Raw genomic sequence first — 23,107 nt, forward strand, 5'->3', positions numbered from 1 at the left:
AAGGTAAAGATATATAATGCCTGGGATTGACAGCCAACAGTTAGGGGAGTGAAGCAGGGGAGAGCTGATAGAACTTGTATTTCTTCCTTTCCCTTAGCAGTAAGGGGCTAGAGGGGGAGGTCATCCTTCTAGGAAGGAAAGCACAGCCAGTTACCTGCCCACATCAGCTCCACGCCGTTGCATAAAGCCTCATTTAGCACCAGGTAATGATCTTAATTTAAGCATGCACATCCCTGCCCTCGCCTTGCTGCTCTGCATTATGGGCTTGCAAGTTTGCTTATGCTAAAGGGCAGAACAAAAATAAATTTCCATACTCCCAGGCATGTTCCATCAGCCTGTGCTGGAGCGTGGGCCAGTGTCCAAATACTTTGGATATGAAGTGAATTTGGGCTCCAGGACAGGCTCAGACCTGCTCATGAAATTGCAGGGCGATGACACCAGGGTCCTGCTTTTATATTTGCAGTTGACTGGCTGCCACCCCCCGGACCCCCAGCTGTGACAGCAGAGCTCTCTCTTAAGCGTCCCAGCTTGAAGACGACCTTGGCTTTCCGTGGTCAGCAGGGACAGGGACACTCTGTCCTGCGTTATTGTTGAAGAGGAACTGGAAATTCTGAATTAATTGGGTGGAGCTGTAGCTCAGGTAGACAAAGATTCTATCTTGGTTAATATTTTTCATGCAATAGGTTTTGTTCTGGCCATGTCGGCCGAAGGCCCACCCCAGGACAGGGTCTGTTCGCAGTCTGGGAGCCGGCTCCTGCTGGAGGGCTCCGGTAGGGCCCTGAAGAGGGAACAAGGGCTGGAAGGAGCCCGGGGCGGGCGGGTCGGGTGTCCCTGTGGGGTAGCGGGGTGTGCTCGCCCCGGGGATCCCGGCCGAGGGCCGGCCATGGCGAGGGCTGGCAGCGACCGCCGAGCCTCCGTCGCCGCCGCCCGCCCCCGGCTGCCCCGGGCCGCTGAGGGAGCGGGGCCGCGTTCGGGCGGGGCGGCGGAACTACAGCTCCCAGGGCCGCGCGGAGCCGGTGACATCATGTGCGGTGGCTCGGAGGTCACATGCCCCGCCAGCCCCTTTGTTTTGAGCGGCGCTGGCAGCGCGACCGGCGGCGGAGAGGCCCGAGCGCGCTGCACCGCTGCGGATCGCTCCGTGCCCGCCCGCACGGCCCGAGCGAGCGAGCGGCCCCGGCGGCTCCCGCGGGCACAGCGCAGCGCGGCAGGGCGCGCTCCGGTGTGAGTTCGGGGCGGCCGGGAGGGAGCGGGGCGCGGTGCCCCACGGCGGCCGGGCAGCTGCGGGGAGGGCGCGGAGGCGCAGCCGGGGCGCGGGGCCGGGCCGGCCCGTTAGCCGCCGCGGAGGGGACAGCGCGTCCGGCGCGCTGCTGGCAGTGCGCGGCGGCGGTGCCACGTTGGGGAGGGCTGCGGGACCGCGGCGGTGCGTGCGCTGCGCGGTGCTGTTATTGTTGTTGTTGTTGTTTTTGTTGTTAGTGTTGTTGTTATTGTTGTTGCACTCGGCGGTCCTGGCGGGCACAGCGGGCGGGGGGCTCGCGCAGCCCCCGCGCCGCCCGCGGCCGTTTCGTAACGAGGGGCTGCGCGAGCCCCCCGAGCCCCCCGCGGGCGCGGATTGGCCGCCGGGCGGGCGGGGGCGGGGCCGCGGGCGCGGATTGGCCGGGGCGCGGGGGGGCCGCGGCGGGCCCGGGGTGAAGGTGAGCTGGAGGGCGGGACGGGAGGAGCCATTTTGTGCCGCCGCCTCCGGCTGCGCTTTCCTCGCCTGGGCTCGGTGTCCGCGCCGCGCTGTTGCCTGCGGGAGCGGCTCCCGCGCTCGGCTGTGGCGGGGCTGGGCGCGGCTGTCCGTTCTGCCCCGTTCCCCGCCGGGTTCCGGGTGGCTCGGCGGCCGGGCCGCGCTCCAGCCCGGCGGGCGCTGCCCGGTGTCGGGTGTGTTGGCATCTGGCTGAACCCCCGAGCCTGGGAACGCTGGGGCTCAGACTCGGCTTTGGTTTAGCAAAAGCTCAATCACGTGCAAGAACGACAGCGAAACCAAAGGGGAAGCATTGGGATTTTTTCACTGTTTCTTCCCCACGCAAATACTGTGCAGTGTGCTTTTTTTCCCTTTTTTTTCCCTCCACTTAAATTGTTTTTATCGGTTTGATGAACCTTTTCGTTTACAAAACGCTGCATAAAGGGTTCTGCAGTTTCAAGGTGTCCCTTTTCAGGGCTTGTTTTTGTGTTGCTTTACTTAGTAATCGTGACTCTCATGTCCAAATCAGTTCCTGTTTTTTTGCTGGGTGACTTTTGAGGGCACTTAAGGCTTTTGTGTGTGTGTGTGTGTCACTAGCTTGGATTACTGCTGAATTTTGACTTTTTTTAATCAAGATAGTCTTACATCGGAATAACAAAACTTCTGCAGCTCAGCTAGCTCTTACCATGTCAATCAGTTCGATTGAATTCTTGTTTACTAGTTAATCATTCTTAAAGACTTCATCGTCTTTTTCACATCCCAAGGACAGATGAAGGAAAACAGAATGCTGTGTTTGTTTTTTTGTCAGAGGGAAAGGTTATGCCCTTTTTCCCCACCCCCTGTTCCTTTCCAAACAAGAAGAGCACGTGCTGCGGTTCTGCAGGGTTGCTGCAGGGGGGAGTTTGTTCTCTGCTGGTGAGCACACACCTGAGCTGCAGCCTTATCTCTTATCTCCAACCACAGAACGCCCGGAACAGGCCAAACCTCAGCTGCAGTTCCCAGGCTCGGAGTGAAAACACCGTTCCCATAGCTGGGTTTCGTTTCTGGGTGTGCTGGGGTTACTCATTATCTGCGGGGTGCTGCTGCTCACACCTCAGCAGGTGACAGCACACAGGACCCACTGCTGCTCTGCCTTCCCCAGCCCTCCCCAGCGCCTCCTTTTCTCCCTTCACAGGTGGTCAGCGCTCCTGCCACGCCAGGTCCTGGGCACGGGCTGGACATCACCTCCTGTCACCTCCCCTGGCAGCCACAGCAGCCCAGCACAGCCTCAGGTACTCAGAAACTGCATCCCGAGGGTGAGGTCTGGGGCTCAGCACACCTGGGGACAAGGTGTCACTGCAGGGCTCTGGGGCTCAGCACACCTGGGGACAAGGTGTCACTGCAGGGCTCTGGGGCTCAGCACACCTGGGGACAAGGTGTCACTGCAGGGCTCTGGGGCTCAGCACACCTGGGGACAAGGTGTCACTGCAGGGCTCTGGGGCTCAGCACACCTGGGGACAAGGTGTCACTGCAGGGCTCTGGGGCTCAGCACACCTGGGGACAGGGTGTCACTGAAGGACTATGGGGCTCAGCACACCTGGGGACAAGGTGTCACTGCAGGGCTCTGGGGCTCAGCACACCTGGGGACAAGGTGTCACTGCAGGGCTCTCTGGGCTCAGTGTCACACAGGTGACAGAAAGGCAGCTGCTGGCACAGCTGTGGAGTGTTGCAGTAGAGGAAGGAGGAGTTTAGTGCAACATAGTTTGCATAGGAGGATTTACTGATAGAAGGTGTCAGGGCAAAACGTTTTATAGGTTTCCTATACCAGTCTCTGAATTGGGCTTGTAGGGTATTTCTGAGGAACAGCTGGTGTAGGTGAAGGAAATAGAGGAACCTGAACTTGTGGTGAACTCTTAACTCAGAAATATGTGTGTGTGAGGTAACATCCATGTCAGAGCTGTGTCTGTGTCTGGGAAATATTTTTAAAACCTGCTGATTGGAAGTGTGATTTGTTTATTCCTTTCCAGTGTTTCAAATGGGCAGACTCTGAATGCTCAAGATCCATTCTTGTTGACCCTTGCTCAGACAAGCAATCCAGTAGATTTTGTATTATTTTTTTCTCTTTGATGGAATAATTCCCAGTACTTGTCTTTGAGGGAAAAAATTTATTTTTCTTTTGCTTTGTTTAGACTTCCTGATGAGATCTGATAAATTCCCTGAATGAGTGGTGGTTTACAGTGCAGGGTCTGTCAGCAGATCAGGCATTAAGTACCTCTGCATACAGGTCTGTCCTTGCTGTGTTTCCCCCCCTTTGCACAACATCCAGCTCAGCCTCAGGCACTGATCCCCCTCTGCCTTTCCCACTTTGGCAGCTGGAAGGTGACATTTCAAAACTGCCAGTGAAAGATTTGCAGGAAGGCAACACGTATATGTGATAGAGCTGAACATGTGACACTGTTACTGATAGGCTTGTGAAATTGTTTTGCTGAAGCAAACCTGCAGAAGTAATTAACTGGACAGAAATTGAAGGAAAGTACATTTCAAAACAGTACATTCTGTAATGAAGTGGAGTTCTTTTTCCTTTTTAGTATATCTTATTTGTGAATTTACTATATTTATCCCCTTGATTAGTTCTTACTTTGTGGATTTTTTTTTTCATTTCCTTAAGCCATTAGGACATTAAAAAAAATTGCTGACCACTAACTTTGTGACATTTCAGGCATAAAGAAGATGTTGCTTTCTTCAGTGAGCAGTGTAACCCAGAGCCCTTGTTTCTGGTTATTAATGATTGCATAATACAGTGCTGTCTTAACTTCTCACATAATGAGAAAGATACCATCTTGAAGAATTTTTACTTGGTTGCTGTGCTTTGCCCTTTCATGCAGCATCAGGCTCTTGCTTCTCATTTCAGGCTAGCTTCCTTTGGAAAAGATCCATTAGCTTTTGTGAAATTCACCTGATTTAAATCTGCCATGCTGAAATTCAGCCTTTAGTGTTTATATTGTTATATTGTTATATTTCCCTTTGCTGCTGCTGCTGCTCTGTTTCTGCCCACTTTCTCATGCTAGTAGTAGTAGGTAGTTGCAGATGAAATTCAGTGTAGGGGGTAGGATTTTGGCAGCAGAGCTGGTTGTTGGTGTTGTTTTGTACCGGGCCTGTGTCATTCCAGGGTGAAGTGATTGTGCAATACATGGGATAGAATGTCAGCTACAGATCAGATTGTCCATTTGTGCCTTGTTAGTCTCTCTGAAGCAATCAGTTATTAGATAGGCTTGTTCCAGCTGTGTTTTTCAGGCATCAAAGTGACAACTGGTCCTGTTTTAAGTCAAATTAAAACTGAGTATTTTGTAGGGTAAATGAGCCCCAGACCAAGAATCTACCTTGTAAATTTGTGTAAAAAATTTTATTGAGAACGTGATAGTTTTAGAAACTCTTTTCTCAATGAGTGAAGATACAGCCTGCATTCTTTCCTTGCTGATTGTCCAGATGGTGCCCTTTTAAAGGTGCTGGGTAAAAAGGCTGTTTAAAAAAAGCACATTCATTTTGTTCTATATTAAGTGATGACGTGGCCGGTCTGGGACTGGATAATTGCAGCTCTGAGGATGGGAGCTCATCAGGAAATGAAGTTGCCATGAGGAGTTGGTGTTTCCTGGCTGTGCATTCAGGGAAACTGAATAAAACCTTGGGAGGCACGAAAAAAATTTTCATAAGCTTCAAAATAATTCAGCTTGTGGCCTTGTAGACGTACAAAAAACTATTACAAGCATTTGGAATTGTACCAGTGCCAGGCCTGAGAGGGTGCTTTGCCAGCCTCTTGCTGTGTCTTGGTGTACATTCATCCAGGTCATTTTTAAGCTCAGGAGAGGCAAAAAGCCCTGCTGTGCTAGATTGGTTCCTTTTACTACCTCTAACATGCACTATTTGCAAAGTCAGCTGCATTTTCTTCACCTACACACTCTAATATTGGCATATGCAAACGTCTGAGTATTTGATTTTTGCAACTTCAGTGCTCTGATAATGTGAGTGTGTGTTTGTATGCTGGGAGGAACCTTTACACTTGTACTTGAAACTGGAAAGTGTTCAAGCAAAAACTTCTGTTAGTAATTATTTCCAGTAGTGCTTTGGAAACAGAAAATCTCCCTGTCCTCAGCAAGCTGCCCTTGTTCATATTTCCAGTAGTTTTACACAATAAAAATATAGTTAATCTTTTATTCTCTTTTGTGTGCTAGCAGTTAACATTAATTTTTAATTGAATCATTGATTATCAGTGAACTAATTTTTAGATGTTAGGAATGAAGAGTAAAAATTTACAGTCAAAGTTACTTGTTGAGATCAGAGGTTGTTATTTAACCACTGGTGTTTTAAGACTTCATTATGAAAATTGAGTGGTTGGTTATTCGATTAAATTCTTGCTTTTAAAATTTCAGTATTCTCCCTCCACACCCCTTTTTTGACTAGTGCTGTTACATTGGCAACTTTGGAGGCTCCAGCTGAAGTGAGGATCACATAAAAAAGGGAAAAGTTTAAGCTCTGGATCATTATCCAGGTCATCTTTGGCTTTTGTCGGCCAGGTGATTTGCTGGAGCCAAGATCTCGAGATGTTTTTTTTTCTCTTACACACTAATGCAGTACCAGTGATGCTGGAACAATCAGAAATTGCCACCTACAGCAGCTGTTTTCTGGGTGTATTTTGCAGTTAACACTTGGCAGTGCTGCACTGCCCTGGGCAAGGTGCACACTAATTTGCCCCGTGCCACCTCCAAGAAACGTCAAAGAGTGAGCAAACAAGTATCTTGTGTCATCCCTGTGATGCAGCTAAGAGTGTGCCAGACTGAATACTGAAGTGTTTTAATTTTTCAGACCGTTGCAGCGAGGAGACCCTCGGCAAGTTTTTCTCAATGACTCTATAGCCAACTGATGTAACAATGGTACTAATATTGGGACGCAGACTGAATAGAGAGGATAGCGGGATACGAGACTCCCCTGCAACCAAGCGGAAAGTTTTTGAAATGGACCCGAAATCCTTGTCAGGCCCGGAGTTTTTTGACTTCTCCTCGGGATCATCCCACGCAGAAAGCATTCTGCAGATCTTCAATGAGTTCCGAGACAGCCGGCTCTTCACGGACGTCATCATCTGCGTGGAGGGCCGCGAGTTCCCGTGCCACCGCGCCGTGCTCTCGGCCTGCAGCAGCTACTTCAGAGCCATGTTCTGCAACGACCACAGGGAGAGCAGGGAGATGCTGGTGGAGATCAACGGCATCTTTGCCGAAGCCATGGATTGCTTTCTGCAGTACGTGTACACGGGCAAGGTGAAAATCACCACGGAGAACGTGCAGTACCTCTTTGAAACGTCCAGCCTGTTCCAGATCAGCGTTCTGCGCGACGCCTGCGCCAAGTTCCTGGAGGAGCAGCTGGACCCCTGCAACTGCCTGGGCATCCAGCGCTTCGCCGACACGCACTCGCTCAAGACGCTCTTCACCAAGTGCAGGAACTTCGCGCTGCAGACCTTCGAGGACGTGTCCCAGCACGAAGAGTTCCTGGAGCTGGGCAAGGACGAGCTCATCGATTACATTTGCAGCGACGAGCTGGTGATCAGTAAGGAGGAGATGGTGTTTGAGGCCGTGATGCGCTGGGTGTACCGCGCCGTCGAGCTGCGCCGGCCCGTGCTCCACGAGCTCCTGACGCACGTCAGGCTCCCCCTCCTGCACCCCAACTACTTTGTTCAGACTGTGGAAGTGGACCAGCTGATTCAGAATTCCCCAGAGTGCTATCAGCTGCTGCACGAAGCCAGGCGATACCACATCCTTGGAAACGAGATGATGTCTCCCAGAACTAGGCCACGCAGGTGAGGAAACGCTTTTAACTCTTTTTCTGCAGAAGGACGTCATTTGATGTACAGATGTTTGATAGATGCATGCCTGGAGAAAAATCTCTTGCAGATTATTTTACTTTGCTAAATTCTGGAGCTGCTGCAGTTACACTTCTGTACTTCCCCACATGCATGAAGCTCACGTGTCACTTGAGAATGTGCATAAGTGAGTCCTTTTGCATAGAGCGCTTCATTGCTCTGAAAAAAGGTAAGTGAAGTTGCATTACCTTGCTAGTTAAGTACTTTCTTAAGGGTAGTGTTTGCTAGGGGAGATCTTAAGGTACTTCATATAATAGCAGTGTCTGGGAGAGAGCTCACTATGCTGTGGCAGGTAAACCACTCCATTTTCCCAGCTTTCTTTTTGTAACAAACTAATGTAAATGGTCAGCACACCACAAAGGATGTGGATGGGGTATTATGTATTCAGAGCATTTCCTTGCTACATCACAAATACTTTACAGATGGAGTAGTACATGTGTTTGTAATAGACAGCAAAACAACAGGTTCTTAACTGTAGAGAAACCAAATATTGTATTTTTAAAGAATCATGAAACAGTTCCTGAAGTATTTTGTGCTCATTTGGTGACATTTTAATAATTCAGAATTACTGCCACTTAATAATGTGTTACACAAATAGGTGACTGAGGTTTCAGGAAGAAATGAGGAAGAATCTATTAGTGGCATTTATGAGCAATGGCTATTATGATTCTTTTTTTTTCCTGAAAAATATTTTCCCAGCTTTATGCCAGTGATAGTAGAGATGGTAGTTTATAGTTAACTCCAGCTGCTTTGAGCAGTATTTTATAAAACCATACGTTACATTAAGGTGATACAGTGATGGTCTAGACAAACAGGTTTGTTAGGAGTTACTTCTCTTTGTTTACTCTTACTCATATGTGGTTGCTCTACAGTGACTGTGCAGGGAACCCTTATTTTTTGGCAGATGTTAAAGGCTTGCTTGAGGGGAAGAAAACACTTGGCAGTGTTTGCCCCATTAGTGGCTTTCCAGTCTTCAGTCCTGCCTTGACAGAAGAAGCTCATCTTAACCCTGCAGCCCTGCTCCCACCCAGGCTTCCTAAGCTGTGCACTGCCCAGGGGGTCTTTGGAAGCCTTTGGGTCATGGCAGTTTGGGAATTTGCTGCTGTGATCATTTCTGGGAGGGAGGAACCAGGGAATTCAGACAGAGTGGGCTGCAAGCTCCAGTGTTTGGTTTGGTGTTTGTTCTGCTTTTTTTCTCAGTTGGGTAAGGAAGGCAAATACAGAAATTTTGTCAGTGTGTGGTGTGTCTTTGCTTGAGAGTCTGGGCATCCCCAGAGTGGGGCTGTAGTTTGTAAATGAGGCACCTTGCCTGATACAGGTGATTCCTGAAGCAGTGGGGTTTGTTGGTTTTACTGCTGAGTATATTAAACTGCAGTGGGAGTTGGAGTAGGCAGCAACAAGAGAAGTCATTTACAAAGAGAGAAACTGGCTGGCTTCCCAGCAGGAATTTTTTCCCCTTTTCTATATTACATTCATGGAGTAGTTCTTTGTCATGTGTTTCTGTTGTTTGTTTGATTCTGTTGCCTATAGCAAAATGATTGTGTTTTAAAATAGTTGCCAGGTGCCCCTTCCCTCACGTTTTCATCACACCTTTTCTGGGCATTTGGGGGGGGCTTTGGGGAGGGGAGGGCAATAGAGAGCTCTTTGCCTTTTTTTCATGCCTGCCTCCTAATATAAACTGTTGCTAAAAGGAGGCTACAGAATGAACAATTGCCACACCAGTGCTTTTACTGAAACTTTGGGAAATAAATTGTGCTTGGTTATATTAATATGGATGCACCTATGGGTGAAATGGGTTCTACTTGTATTTTCAAAGAACAGACTACATTACAATTTACAAGTTGATTTTTTCTTTTTTTTCTTTTTGAAGCTAGTGAAGAGTTACCTGAAGTAAATAAAAGTTTAAAGTGTGGCATAGCTGTTCTCTTTGCCACTAAGGCATGGTTGGCAAATGCAGGTCCTTCTGAGAGAGCCTTGCAGTTATGGACTTGCAATGGCACAGTGACATCTTGAGGCTGTCCCTCCTGCTCCTGTAAGCCTGTCCTGTCCCTCGTGGTTGTGTTGCACACCAAATCTCCCAGCTGAGACCAAGCTGTGAGCAGTAGCACACTTCCATATCCAAAACTGCAGGGGCTCTTCCTGCTGTGAGTTATCTCTGAGTTATCTTCAGACTTTCATCAAAGCTGCTGTTCAGCTGTCTGGGAGCAATACACGAGCGTGTTCTTTAACCAGAGTTAGGATGTTTACAGATTTTAATGTGTCCTTTTCAGTTGCCTTTGGAAAGCTTTAATGTAGTCCCTTATTCTTCCCACTTGGAGATGGGTTTCTGTTTCACTTTACATTTTGTCTGCTACCTCATTTACTACCCAAAATTGATTTAACAGTGACAAAGAAAAAAGTAGTGATTTACTGGAATTTCTGTGATTTGTTTTCTGAACTTACCATGGTTTTGAATGTGATCTGTCTGAACTACCTCAAGTTTTTCTTGCTCAGATCATACTGTGCTGTTTGGTGTTTTTATCTCATCAAGAGGTGTGTGTGGAGCTCAGGAGCCCTGGAAAGCCTGTACTTGGGAATGCATGGAATTGTATGACACTGTTATTGTCGTCCCCTCCCTCTTTTCTATTTAATGTGGGATAGTGTCTCCTGGAATCTTTACAGTCTGTTTTAACACCTCTCTTACTTTGCTCACGCTGTTTCTTCCAAGGGCTACAAGAAGAGCTTCCTGTACCACTGGTTGAAGTCACAGCTTTTTCTGACTTTCATTTAAATATATCCTTGGTTCTTTTCTGGAATTAGCCTTTGCCTCAATGTTCTTTTTGTGTATTCCTACCACATTTTACTTTTTTTTTAAATGGGTGTGCATTCTGTCATTTGAAAAAAAAATTGGAACTAACCATAAAATCTGCACAGTGCAAGACTTGTTCAAGAAAATACAATGGAGAAAATTTCTCTTACCTGAAGAAAGAATATTGTCATGTAGGTACTAAAATGTTAGGAAATTTTTTGGTCTCTTTGTATTTGAAATACTGTGCTAAATGAATATTTTCTTGGAAAATTCCATTATAGTAATTCATAAAGAACTCTCTCTGAGCAGTTTTTTTGTTCATTTAGTTTTAAACCAAAGTTTGATAATGTATCACAGTCATCTTTTCAGTGTGTGAATGGAGACCTTCATTCTGATCTAGAAACTAATGCACAGACAAACTTCTTAGTACACAGCTGCTGTCTTTGGGCTTGTTTCTAAGGCAAATTATGAGATGAGCATCTTGCTTTTATGGAAATTCTTTTCCTGGGTAACACTTTGTTGGCACAGGAACTTCCCCTCTCTTACCCTTTGAGAGATTCTTTTCAGAGTTGTTCCTCAAAAAAGCAAAAGCCAGTAAAGAGTAAATCCATAGAAACCAGGAGGGATCATGACCTCAAAGCTGAGCAGCTGAGAAGAGTTTCTTCTGACAGGTCCAGGTGTGTAAGTGCCATTTCTCAGGCACCTCTCATTTATCTCATCCTGGAGCATGTTAGCATTGAGCACTGCCTTTGCCTCTTCACAGTAATCTGGATAGAAACAGAAGTGGAATATTTCAGTTTGATGTGTGGTGACAGGAGATAGAAGGATCCCTACTTTTATTCATGATGTTTCAAGACAGGGAAAGCCTCATTTAGAGGTGAATATGTGCACAAGCTCATGTTAGGAACTTCAGGGACAGATCATGCAACTTTTACCTCAAATCTAGTCATAAATCTTTTTTTCTTTATTTTTGAGAGGAGACTGCAATACTCAGCAATGACATGAATGTCTGTTCTATGAGATGCCTCTTCACAGTGGGATCATACAAAGCACAACACAACAAAAAGGCTCATCAAAAATAAAATGAATCTTGCATTCAGTTTTGCTTAACTGACAGCAGTCCTTGAAATACCTATGTTGTGCAAAGTGCTTTAATTTTAAAATGCCCTGAAAAGAAAGGAGTTTGACAAATGCTGACAAGAAATTATAAGTCTGAGAGGAGGAATAAAGGTGGTCACAGTTTAATTTGTACATCAAAGATAGTTAATTTATTCTCTACACTCAAATATGGATTCATTTTTGTTAGGTAAGTTTTGTTACTGCTGTGAATATAGAATATGTGTAATGCAGAAGCATCTGGTTAGTAGAAGGATAATCAGTATAGAATTTAAAGGTCTATTTGGGTATATTTCAGGCTGTCTAATGCCTCATTTATTGCCACTGAGTTTTAGCTTTTGATTTTAGGTCTGAATTTTTATTTCAGTGTTCCTTAATGTTTCCTCCTGTCACTCCTGTTTTCTCTTTTACTGTGCATTGGCACTAAGGTCTTTTTGATTTTCCTTATTTTGGTGACTACAGTCCTTCTGCTTTTAAACACATGGAATATTTAGGTACTGTAAAGTATACAGCTCAGGAAGGGCACTGAAGACTGATTTCATTGTGAAACAGATTGTTCAGCTCATTGTCTCCAGCCTGGCTTGAGCTCTGTTTCTGATCTGTGTGACAGTCAAAGAAAAAATATAATAAGAGCTTTCTGTGTTATTTAATTGCATGGTTTTTACATGAACTTTGTGCAGTACCACTCCACCATTTACATAGGACTCCTGTTGTGTTTTGAGACAGCTGAAAACAGTGAAAACCTGTTTGCAAAATGACTCTTTCTTCTATTTCCTTTTTTCACTGTTGTGAAAGTTAAAATTCAATAGTATTTTTTCTGATTTTTGCAGTTTTGAAGATAGTGTTGTTTGGCCTCCATGTACTAATAAGTGTGTCCTACATCTTAATTTTCTGTGTTCACTTTTTTAGATCAACTGGTTATTCTGAGGTGATAGTTGTTGTTGGAGGCTGTGAACGAGTTGGAGGGTTTAATTTGCCATACACGGAGTGCTATGACCCTGTGACAGGAGAGTGGAAATCACTGGCTAAACTTCCAGAGTTTACCAAGTCTGAGTATGCAGTGTGTGCTCTGCGGAATGATATTCTTGTTTCAGGTGAATAATCTTAAAAAATTCAAGAGTTCTTTCTTTGCTTGTTTGTTTTTTCTTGTGTCCTGTTTGTGGGGTGTGTTTGTTTTGGTTTGCTTTGTAAGTACTGGGGCAGATCTTTGTACTGTGAACTTCCAGAAGCTCAGCTGAAAGTCACTTTGCTGCTGTGAACACCAGCCCCAGCGCAATCTTACTGTAAACAAAAGTGTTTTCTGGAGTTCTTGTTTGGCATGAATCTGCAGTTTTTTACAGCTGATTCCAGGACATCAATTGTATTTAAAAAGACCAGCTAATGGCTGCTTTGAAATACAGCAGGAGCCTGTGTGCAGCAACAGCTGGGGAAACCACAGATAAAAAAAATCCCAAGCAGGTTTTTCCCAGCAACACATTCAGTCCTTCAGCAAGGGAAAACTTCGGGGTGCAGCTGATGGTTCAGACAGCAGGCTCTGTGTGTTGATTTAACCAAAGAAAAGTCTCCCCAGGTGTGTGTGCCTCTGTCATTTGAACAAAGTGAAACCAAGGAGATGCTCACAGAGCAGGCAGGGGAGGGGGTGGCAGGGCTGTGCCATGGGCAGGGGGTTTCGAGGGTCTCATCTGGGTAGTGACACTACAGGAAATCTGGAGAGCTTGGGCAAAAGCCATTAAAATGCAGTCTAACTTCAAGAAATAATCTAGTGTGATCTCAGCATTGTGGGAAAGGAAAGCATGAGGAAAACAACTTACTTTGTGATTTCATCTTTGAAATTCACTGCAAATTACTTTTTCAATGTAATGTATAAATACTGGTAGATCCTTATTGCATCCCAAAAGGGGATAAAAAGTTTTCATTGCCCCCTCTAGAAGGGCATGTTAATAGGTAGCATTACCCATTCAATAATTATTCAAATTGGCATATGTTTCATTTTAAAGGTGGAAGAATCAATAGCCGGGATGTCTGGATTTATAACTCTCAACTTAACATTTGGATCAGAGTTGCCTCTTTAAATAAAGGCAGATGGAGACATAAAATGGCTGTTCTACTGGGTAAAGTAAGAGAAGTATCTTTTAATTTTTTTATAGTTGGAATGTTTGCTGTATATAAGAAAACAGTGGGGAAAATATTTCAGTTTTACTTTGTATTTAATATAAAATAATTTTTAAAATGCATATTTTCAAATAAAATACTTTAAACAACTAGGCTCTTCTTCAGGCAGACACTACCTGTGGACTTGAAAATCAGATGGATCTTACTGCTCATTTATTTTTTTGGGGTTTTGTTTGTTTTCATCATTGAAGTGGCTTATTTCCAAGAAGCAATTTTTGGGAACCAAAGCAGCTTCTGGATTTGCCTGTGCTTCAAAAGTGCTGTCTAACAATTCATGTAGTTATTACTAGAGGCTGATACTACTCTGAATGTCAGCAGTTTTATTTGATGTTTTAGATTGAAATTAAGCAAACACATGGAGTGTGGAAATGGGAGGGTTTGCTTTATTTTAAAGGCAAATATGCCTGAACATAAAACCACTAGTTGGGACTCCCTTAGTGAAAGTTAGAAAAGATGTGCATGTGGTGTCACGAGATCTTCTTAGAGATGAAACATGCAGCTAAGCAAGCAGAGGGAAGAAGGTAATCACAAAATAATGAGGAGCTCTGCTTCCTAAAGATGAAAGAAGATACAAGAAAATAGAGTGTACAAACTGAGAGGAGGAAAAACTTCAATAAGCAAGTAGGGAAAAAGCAAAATGCCAACAAAGCAAAGGTAATCTCAGATGGGTGTTTGCTGCCGCTGTTGTTGAATGTTATCTAATAAAAGAGAAATACAGAGGAATGCCTTTTCTAACAAATGCTATTCAAATAAGAAGTTTCTACTGCAGTATTAATAATACTGTGCTTTGGCATGTGTTTGCAGTGTCATTCCACATGTGACTGAGTGGAACTCTCCAGGGAGTCTTTTTAGACCATATTCTTCTCCTCCTGTGTATAAATAAAAAATGTGAGGAACGTATCCCTTGACAAACGTAGCAGATCATCTTTCAGTTAATTGGAGGTGATATGTGAGTGTGATAGCTGCAGCAAACACGAAGTGATGGCAGTTTTCCCCTCTGTGTGCAGGTGTACGTGGTGGGAGGGTACGACGGGCAGAACCGGCTGAGCAGCGTGGAGTGCTACGACTCCTTCTCCAACCGCTGGAGCGAGGTGGCGCCCCTGAAGGAGGCTGTGAGCTCCCCGGCTGTCACCAGCTGTGTGGGCAAGCTCTTTGTCATTGGGGGTGGCCCTGATGACAACACCTGTTCTGACAAGGTCAGTTAGCTCTTCTGTGCACAGCAAACTGGATTGCTGGTTTAAAGCCAGGTCCTTCGGGAGATCTGCTTGAAGTGTTTTTTGCTGGATGGGGGGTGGAGTTACTCTAATACAAAAAAATACAGAGTAGAAAATGTTAATTGAGTGATACACTGTTACTGCATTTCCGTTGGGGAGGTTCTGCTGCTTTGTGTGTCCGTGTGTAAGCTGTGTGGGCTGCCAGGCTGTCCTTCAGTTGTGCGTTCAGTCTGACAGGCCTGTCCTTGTGTCCAGGTGCAGTCGTACGATCCTGACACGAACTCCTGGTTGCTCCGTGCCACCATCCCCATTGCCAAGAGGTGCATCACGGCCGTGTCCCTGAACAACCTCATCTATGTTGCTGGCGGGCTCACCAAAGCCATTTACTGCTATGACCCCATTGAGGACTACTGGATGCATGTACAGAATACATTCAGCAGACAGGTAACTACCAATCAAAAGTCCATAGACAGCTGAAAGGTACTTTTTGACATTGTCTTGGCATTAAATAAGTGTACATTTGCTTAACCCTGACAAAATTGCTTCTCTGATTCCATTCTTGCTTTTCCTCTTCATCTGTGTAACTCAAAACCTCACAGAAGAGAAAGTTTCTAAAGCAGTAGCTTTTCAGCTGGGTGTCACTGTTAGGCAGGCCAGGCTTTGCTCAAGAGCTGTTACTGTTGAAGAACAGTATAGTGGATGATGATTTCATTGTATAAAAAATTACCTTCTGTTGCATGTTTTCATTTAGACTGAAGGGGCAATTTCCTTTAATTGATTAAAGCCTTTCAGTGTGACAGGAACTACTGAAGGCTGTTTTTACAGTGTGGAGAAGTCCCACTGTATAGGATAGAAAGTGTCTGACTTCAGCAGTGAAAGCTCTGTCACTTCCACACATGGGACACTGAGCAGGATTTGGACGTGTCCCCTCAGCAGTAGTATGTGTGCTGCAGTTACATTTCCCCATGTGTTAAAAGCACCAATCACATACTCTATAGTACTACCTTAAGAAATATTTGTTCTTTTTCCCCAGCCTTCCCTATGTTCTTCTGTTTTAGTCTGTGTTCTCTATTTAACTGAGTATTTTTTCCATGCCTGCTGTTGAGGAAGAAATAAAATCCTCTCTCTGTTTCAAGTAAGACATAGCATTGTCTTTTCTTGTGCACTCTTTTTAGTGCCTTTTTTTCTCTCCCCACTTACATCCCTCTTCATTATCTGTTACTCCTCTAAGATGCTTCTCCTTGTTCCCACTTTTTGCATTGATAGTACCCACTGTGGTCCCTCCTCTGAAATCCTCTGTTCTCTCCTCCTTTCCCTATCTCAGATCTTTCAATGGTAAGTACAGTGTTCAGTTGCGTTCCATTGTTCTCTTTATCTGGGAACATGCACTAAAGGCTTAGACCTGAAATAGTCTTTTCTGTAGGCTTGTGCTGCTACTTTCCCTAATTTTTGTGCTTTCTGCACTGCCCCTTTCAGGAGGGAACATTATGGGCCAGGCTGTTTACAAAAGGCAGTCACAGTGCTGCCCTCCTGCACTGGGGCATTAATCAAGTCTTTCTTTTTAAATAACTGTGTATTCCCTTGTGTTTTCTTGCAACAGGAGAATTGTGGCATGTCTGTGTGTAATGGGAAAATCTATATCCTTGGTGGAAGACGGGAGAACGGTGAAGCCACAGACACTATTCTTTGTTATGACCCTGCAACGGGCATTATCACAGGAGTGGCAGCCATGCCCAGGCCAGTATCATATCATGGCTGTGTGACCATTCATAGATATAATGAAAAAGGCTTTAAACTGTAACTTATTTTTTTCTTGAAAAAAGAAGAAGAATGAATCCAGTGGTCTGCTGCAAGACAGGCTTTTTAAAGATTCCTGAAGTGGGAATTCCCTGCCTAAGTGTCATATGAAAATTATATCTTGTGCCTTTAGAAAAAGGGTTAATTTAACTTACCAAACAAGTCTACAAAGCTATCCTGTAACCAGAGTTCAGTTATATCTGCTGTGGGCTCTGATATGGGAGCAGGATGTTGCACAGGCATCAGAAAGTTTGCCCTGTGTGTGATTAGTAATTAAAATCTTGAAAGATTTTTGGGGAAAGTGCCTTCAGCATTTGTGCCTATGTCTTTAAAAGCAATATCTTCAAGGTGTTTCTGGTTCTGCTAATTGGAAAAATGCATAGGCAAATAAATCCCAAAGAATCATCTAGGATAATTATCTGTAATTTATAAAGCTCAGTTAAAATCCATATGCATCATTCTTACAAGCAGATGAACCAAGTAGAATTTTTTGTTAGATCATGCATGGATTGGAATGTAAGAAAAAAAAGCCCACAAAACCACCAAACCAATCCACCTACAAAACAAGCTACATTGGACAAAACAAGAATCTGTGAGGAATGCTTTATTCTGAAGGAGAAACTGGTTGTTTGGTGAGCCACTACAACACACTGCAGTGATGACTCTGTACCTGAACCTGTGGAACTTATTCATAGTGTTGATAAATGTCCAGCAAAGAAGGCTACATGACATGGAAAACCAGTGGGTTCAGGCATGCATTTGTGAGGTAAAGTTTGAATCCCAATTTTTACCTTTTTGAATAGTATGGGTGAAGGCTGAAAATTACTGGGTTCACTCTCTTCTCTCTGCAATGTCTAAAACTATTTCAGAAATAAAAGGATGTTGAATTCTGGATTCTCCCAGTTTTCTGAATCACATTATAAATTACCTGGTGATAGATGTGGGGACTTGAGTTTGTGCCCTACAGCTTGTAAATTGCTCTTTTGGATGCCTCATCTGCAGAGATGGCAGAGTATCCAGTAAGTATTTCTTGGCCTTTCTTCAGACAATCACTTATTGTAGCACACTTAAACTACTGTATAAACTGCTTGGCCACAGATAAAAGAAGTTCTGGAAAGGTCCCTCCTTTCACCAGAAGAATATCTGTGGACCTGTCCATGTAGCCATATGACATGTTTTGGATAATTTTGAAGCCTAGGAAGCACCTGTATTTTGATACACCACCATTATTGACTTCGGGTTTTTTCAGTAAAGGTATTTTTTTTAAGTCCTCCCTAGATGTCTGTACTAGGACTCCTTATTTCCAGTATACAGTTGAGGCACAAACTTCATAAAAACTGAAATAGCACTTGGGAGTTGGAAAATTAATGCAATTGTCAGTGTACCAATTTCCTGTAAAACACCAAAAACCTCAGAACTGCCTTTCAAAGGAATTCTGAGGACAGCAGCCAGTAGGGAAGTTGGTCAGTGCCAGGGCAGAAAAAACCCCATAAAATCCCTGCAGAACCAAGCCCTGGCCTCAGGGTTCTGGTCTATGTGCTTGCTCAGGAGGGTGAAAACAAGCACCATCTCTGGAACGTTGTTTGTTCCACTGGACTTCCCTCATCTGTTTTCCCAGAGTATTTCTTCATGAGATGGAAATTCTGACCCTCAGTGAAGTTATGCCAAACTGGGAGTCACCATTTTCAGTAACAAGGTCATGAGTTTTAAAGAGCACTGGGAGCTGCACTTTGAGATGCATTAACTTGTAACCTCAGGAAAGGACACAAATTTCAGTTTCTGGCTGAATACCAAACACTGCTTTGGATACAGTAAGAATACTGATAAAATATAAATCATTGCATATCAGTGATGTAATCAGGATGTCAGTCTCTGAGCATGCACCTTCACATTGCCCTAAAAAGAAAATCCCTTGGTAATGTAAGACAAATGAATCAGGTAAATTAATCCTTTTCTAAGTTTCATCTGTTTCTGCTCACCAAGTTTTACTTTGAAATGGCAATTTCAGTACCTGTGAAGAAGGTCTGTTGATTGCAATGGTAATTGCCCTGTAACTGATTCTGTGTACTAACAGTGTATATAGCTTGTGCCATCATTGTAAATGGAAATGTCAAAGACTATAGGAGCACTTCATTAGAGATGCAATTTGAAAAATATCCTCCTTTCCTTTGATTTCCTCTTGTTTGTATTCAGACTTGTAATGTTGTCATGCTATACTGTTTTTTAACAGTGCTTTTTCTGTAGGTGTAGAACAGTGTCATTTAATCTGTTTATAATACTGCACTACTCTGTAAATAACAAGATACTGCTTTCCATGGTTTTGAAGATTAATTTTATAGTTTAGTTGTCTTTTCTTAACAATTTATGTACTGTTACCTATTTTTGAAAATGACAGTGTTTAATGAACCAGTAAATGCAGAAACCTAGATGCAGAAAACCTCTGCTTACAGTTCTTGAGAACCTGTATCAAAGCTAACAGTTACAGGTATGGAGCACTGGTAAATGGCAGTTACTTATGCAATGATTTCTTTAAAACAGGCAGTGAGTTTTCTTCTTGCTTGTTTAATTTGTAAATAATTTGCACTTATGGCCTGCTCTGTTACAACAGTTACTTTTAGATGTCCTAGAAAAGAACAAATTGACCTTGATTTAATGAAAATGTACCATTTTTCTAGAAGGATGCATTAATTTGGAATTTGTATTCCTGAGCCACTTGTTCTCCAATGCATTTCACTTAGGTATAGATGGATTCAAAGATTTAACCTCTCACTCCTATGCATATCTAGATGCTTGCAGTTTATGGGCTTGAGCTACACGTTGGTTTTAGTTTTTTCCTTTATCTCAGCTAGGAGAGAAAATTATTAATGTCATCTACCATAATCAAAATATTTCCATCATAAATGGTAGTAGGTTGGGTAGCTCTAGAGCACTTGCACAAAGATGTAACTTCAGTCCAGCCATACCTATGAGGGCTCAAGCATCTCCAGGTCAGACCTAAAAAATAAATTCTAAGCATTATCTTCACTGCTAAACAGAAGTGAGTAAATAGTTTTCTCCTCTATTTTGATGTTCACTTCTGTTCTTAGCAGTGTGATGTTAATTGAAAAGACAGTTGATGCCTTCTTGCAGCCAGGCTTCTGGAAGGTTCTGAATCCCTGATCACATGCAGCCTCTAGCCCTTGTGGCTGAAGCATTCTCCTTTTACAGCCACAGAACATTGCCTGGTGATCATGTAGTTGTAGCTGTAGACTCCCTCTTTGGGAGTGGTTAAGTGGGCATAATTTGTGGAATCTCTTCCATTTTATACTGTATGTCTGGTATGCTTTTGGGGGATTGGCACTGTGCTTTCCCCTCCAGCACCAAGGGGTCCAGATTGTACTGTTATTTTTTTTTTCTTTTGATTGGCACCAATGCAGTTCTCATCAAAGATAGCTTTGTTTGTACTCCATTGAAGCAGAGATATTAATGCAGGTTATGTTGATATGGACCCTGATTTACTGAAGCTTTTTAAACAATATTTTTAACATGGCAAAGTTTTGAGAGAGGCTGTTGATGGAAGAAGAGGAAATGCTCACCTGGACAGATTCAGAGGAAGCTTTGGTCAGCTGTGCTTGAGAGAAAGGATGCTCCTGCCTGTTCAGTTTCTTCCTCAAAGTAGCTGGGTTCAGCTCATTATCTTAGGTAAACACTTAGAACAAGAAGCAGGCCTGCTCACTGCCTGTGAGTTGATGTTTCCCCCTGCCCGAGGCACAGGGGAGGTGCTGGTCAGCAGAGCCCCAGCTGAGTGCAGCTCCAGAGAGCAGAGACAGGAGAAACACATTGGAGCATCCAGGCTCAGAGGTGGCAGGGGCAGACCTCTGTGTTTGGTGTTGTGATTTGGCTGGGCTTGCTGAAATCAAGGTGTTCAGGATACTCAAAGGTTGTAATTCCAGATGCTGAAACTCAGGTGGTAAAAATGGTTCACATTTGTCAACTCACTGAACTCTGCTGGAGCAATAAAAAGGCAGATATGCTCAAGGTCTGCTAGTGGCAATGCTCAGGAAAGTCCGGGGTTCATTTTTCTGAATTGCCCAAATAGGCAAGTAGCTGTGGGATTCCTTTTTACTACTGCAGATGGCACAACTTAATTCAAGAGCTTTAAGAATCTCACAAGACTTGATCACTATGAGGCACAACGAATATTTTCATCTGAATGTAGTCTTGTGTACACAAGAAATTACTTGTTGAAATGAAGTTATTTGTTGTGCCTGGTTAAAAAAATTGAACACCATATACTCAGAAAAGGAGCCTAGAGGGTAAGATGAACTTTCTCAGCAGAAACCTGCTATCTGGTTGGGGGCCAAGCAGTGCTTTGGGTTTAGTAAAATACGTTTAGCACACAAGTTTCCTCAGTATGGAATTATTTCAAATGGCATTAATTAAAATGGATCACAAGTGTGTCAGTGCTGTGAGCATTGCCATAAAGCAGCAGCCTCCCACCAAGCCCAGACCAGCTGTGACTGTTCTCTGCTCGCTGCCTTTGTGTCACACACAAGTTCATGATAATGCTGCTCTCTAAGAACTGTAAGCTATTTGCAGGAATATTTCTTTTTTTCTACTGTAGAGATCCAGTCTATGCTGATATTTTATGTATGCACATCTGTATGTGAATTATTTTGTGGTCATTCTCTGATAGTGCTGTTACAAGTGATGCACATAAAGGCCCTGTGTACAACTTGTTAATAGTATACTTAGGGCTTAGTTTGTATGATTAGCTCCAAAGAAAATAACGTGCGTTAATTTTGAAAATACCTGTGCCTTGAATTCACCTATATTTTTATCTATTGTGAAAAAGAGCTTGGCTTACTCCTTCCAGTTTATTACTTTTATTATGATTGGTCTTACTGTCCAGACTGTTAATGTCCTCCTAGGAGAAATAAATCTTGCCATTCATTAATCTGAACAGTTAAACTTCTTGTTTAGAACATGCCTAGAATGCTTCCATTATTACAGTACCATGGCAGATTTAATCTAGAGAAATCAGTATTTGTATTTTTCTATTTTTTTGTTTCCAGCACGCCTCAGTGACAAAGGACTGAGTTTAGTCTTTGACTTCCTGTCCTTAATATGTAGTTTCTTGTATTTATTAGTCAGTAGCCTCTGCGATATTTCTGAACTCTCTGAAGTCATCAACCTCTTGTTCAAGATACAAAATATGAAGCAATAATGTGGTGCAGCATGGCAATAAGCAAATCAAGAGACTTGAATGTAATGTACTGTTACTAATTTCATCTGTGTAAATGCTGGACCTATGAGTCATTCTCCTTTTGGTGCACCTGTAGCCTTTGGAGTTGGATTAATAGGAACTACTTGGCCATGGAAAGAGAGTTTACCTCCTCAACTATTACTCATATGATATTTTCGCCTGAAATCATATTTTGATTTTCCTTTATTTGCTAAGGAAAACAGCAGTTCTTGTTATTCCCTGCCAGTTCCTTTATTTACTGAAATATAGAAGCTGTAGTTCCATGATCTTGCCCTCAAGAACAGCCTGGTGCAGCACAAATGACATTTGAACAGGAAAGCTCAGACCACTTACTGTGTGCCAGAGTCAATGTAATGGATCTCACAAATAACATTAAGGTCTTCAGATTGTGCTGACAGTAGAAAAGTGATTTTGTAATGTAGCACAATTGCAATAACACCTGTTATATTTAAATATATTTCTTGCATAATTCTTTGAAAGTTTTTTAAAGTTCCGTGTATCTAATAAACATTTGCCTTTTGAATAGTTCACTGGTTTTGGTTTTTTTTTAGTTTGAGATGATCCAGGGTGGGGCTTGGTGGTACAAGGAGGAAAGTCCCTCCTGGGTTTTTTGGGTCATGTAACTTGTTGGATTCTGCCCCTTGCAGTCTCTCTCCTTTGATCTGCCTGCCTGCCAGTCTAGGCGTTTTCCCTGCTCATCTTTCTGTCCTACTGAGGGGAATAAAGGTAAGCTGGAGGCTGCAGTAGAGTAATAATAAATAATAATAATAAAAGAGGAATAAACTTGAAGAGTGAGCTTGAAAGAAAACTGGAAGAAGTAAAAAGTGTGGGGGTGGAATGTGAAATATTGGTTAGTCCTGGGTATTGTGATGACACGAGAACATGAATGGACTCAGAAGGCAAAACCAGCACTGGAAATTGGGAAAAGGTAGCAAAACATTGAGAAGGTGACTGGCAAAACATGGGTTGGAAAGAATCCCCTAGGTTCATTCTCCTGAAATTAGAGGCTTGGCCATCTCAGGATCTCTCTCAAACACACGCACGTGGCAGAGCAGAGGGCAAGACTGGTAGAGCCCTATGGAAAATGTGGCAGTGCCTGCTGCAGCTCTACAGCGTGGCCAGGCTCAGGCACAGCTACAGCGGCTCTTGCTGCAGTGCCAAAACA

The 23,107-nt window shown here is 43.7% G+C and overlaps 1 protein-coding gene across 3 annotated transcripts; it reads left to right on the top strand.

Annotated features, from left to right (window-relative positions):
- The first annotated feature begins 1,047 nt into the window (after positions 1 to 1,047).
- On the top strand, positions 1,048 to 22,470 carry KLHL24 (kelch like family member 24). 3 transcript variants are annotated; one of them, XM_079315272.1, is made up of 8 exons: positions 1,048 to 1,225; positions 2,906 to 2,994; positions 6,563 to 7,547; positions 12,424 to 12,608; positions 13,512 to 13,630; positions 14,694 to 14,882; positions 15,156 to 15,344; positions 16,501 to 22,470. In XM_079315272.1, exons 3-8 carry the CDS (start codon positions 6,628 to 6,630, stop codon positions 16,699 to 16,701), a joined length of 1,803 nt encoding a protein of 600 aa, XP_079171398.1. In that variant the 5' UTR covers positions 1,048 to 1,225; positions 2,906 to 2,994; positions 6,563 to 6,627; the 3' UTR covers positions 16,702 to 22,470. The 3 variants fall into 3 exon arrangements, with proteins under 3 accessions (XP_079171398.1, XP_079171397.1, XP_079171399.1); XM_079315271.1 differs by having other exon boundaries at positions 1,048 to 1,219; positions 2,898 to 2,994; XM_079315273.1 differs by lacking the exons at positions 1,048 to 1,225; positions 2,906 to 2,994; positions 6,563 to 7,547 and adding an exon at positions 8,857 to 11,075.
- The last annotated feature ends 637 nt before the right edge of the window (positions 22,471 to 23,107 follow it).

Source organism: Erithacus rubecula, assembly GCF_903797595.1.
Source record: "Erithacus rubecula genome assembly, chromosome: 11".
NCBI lineage: Eukaryota > Metazoa > Chordata > Aves > Passeriformes > Muscicapidae > Erithacus > Erithacus rubecula.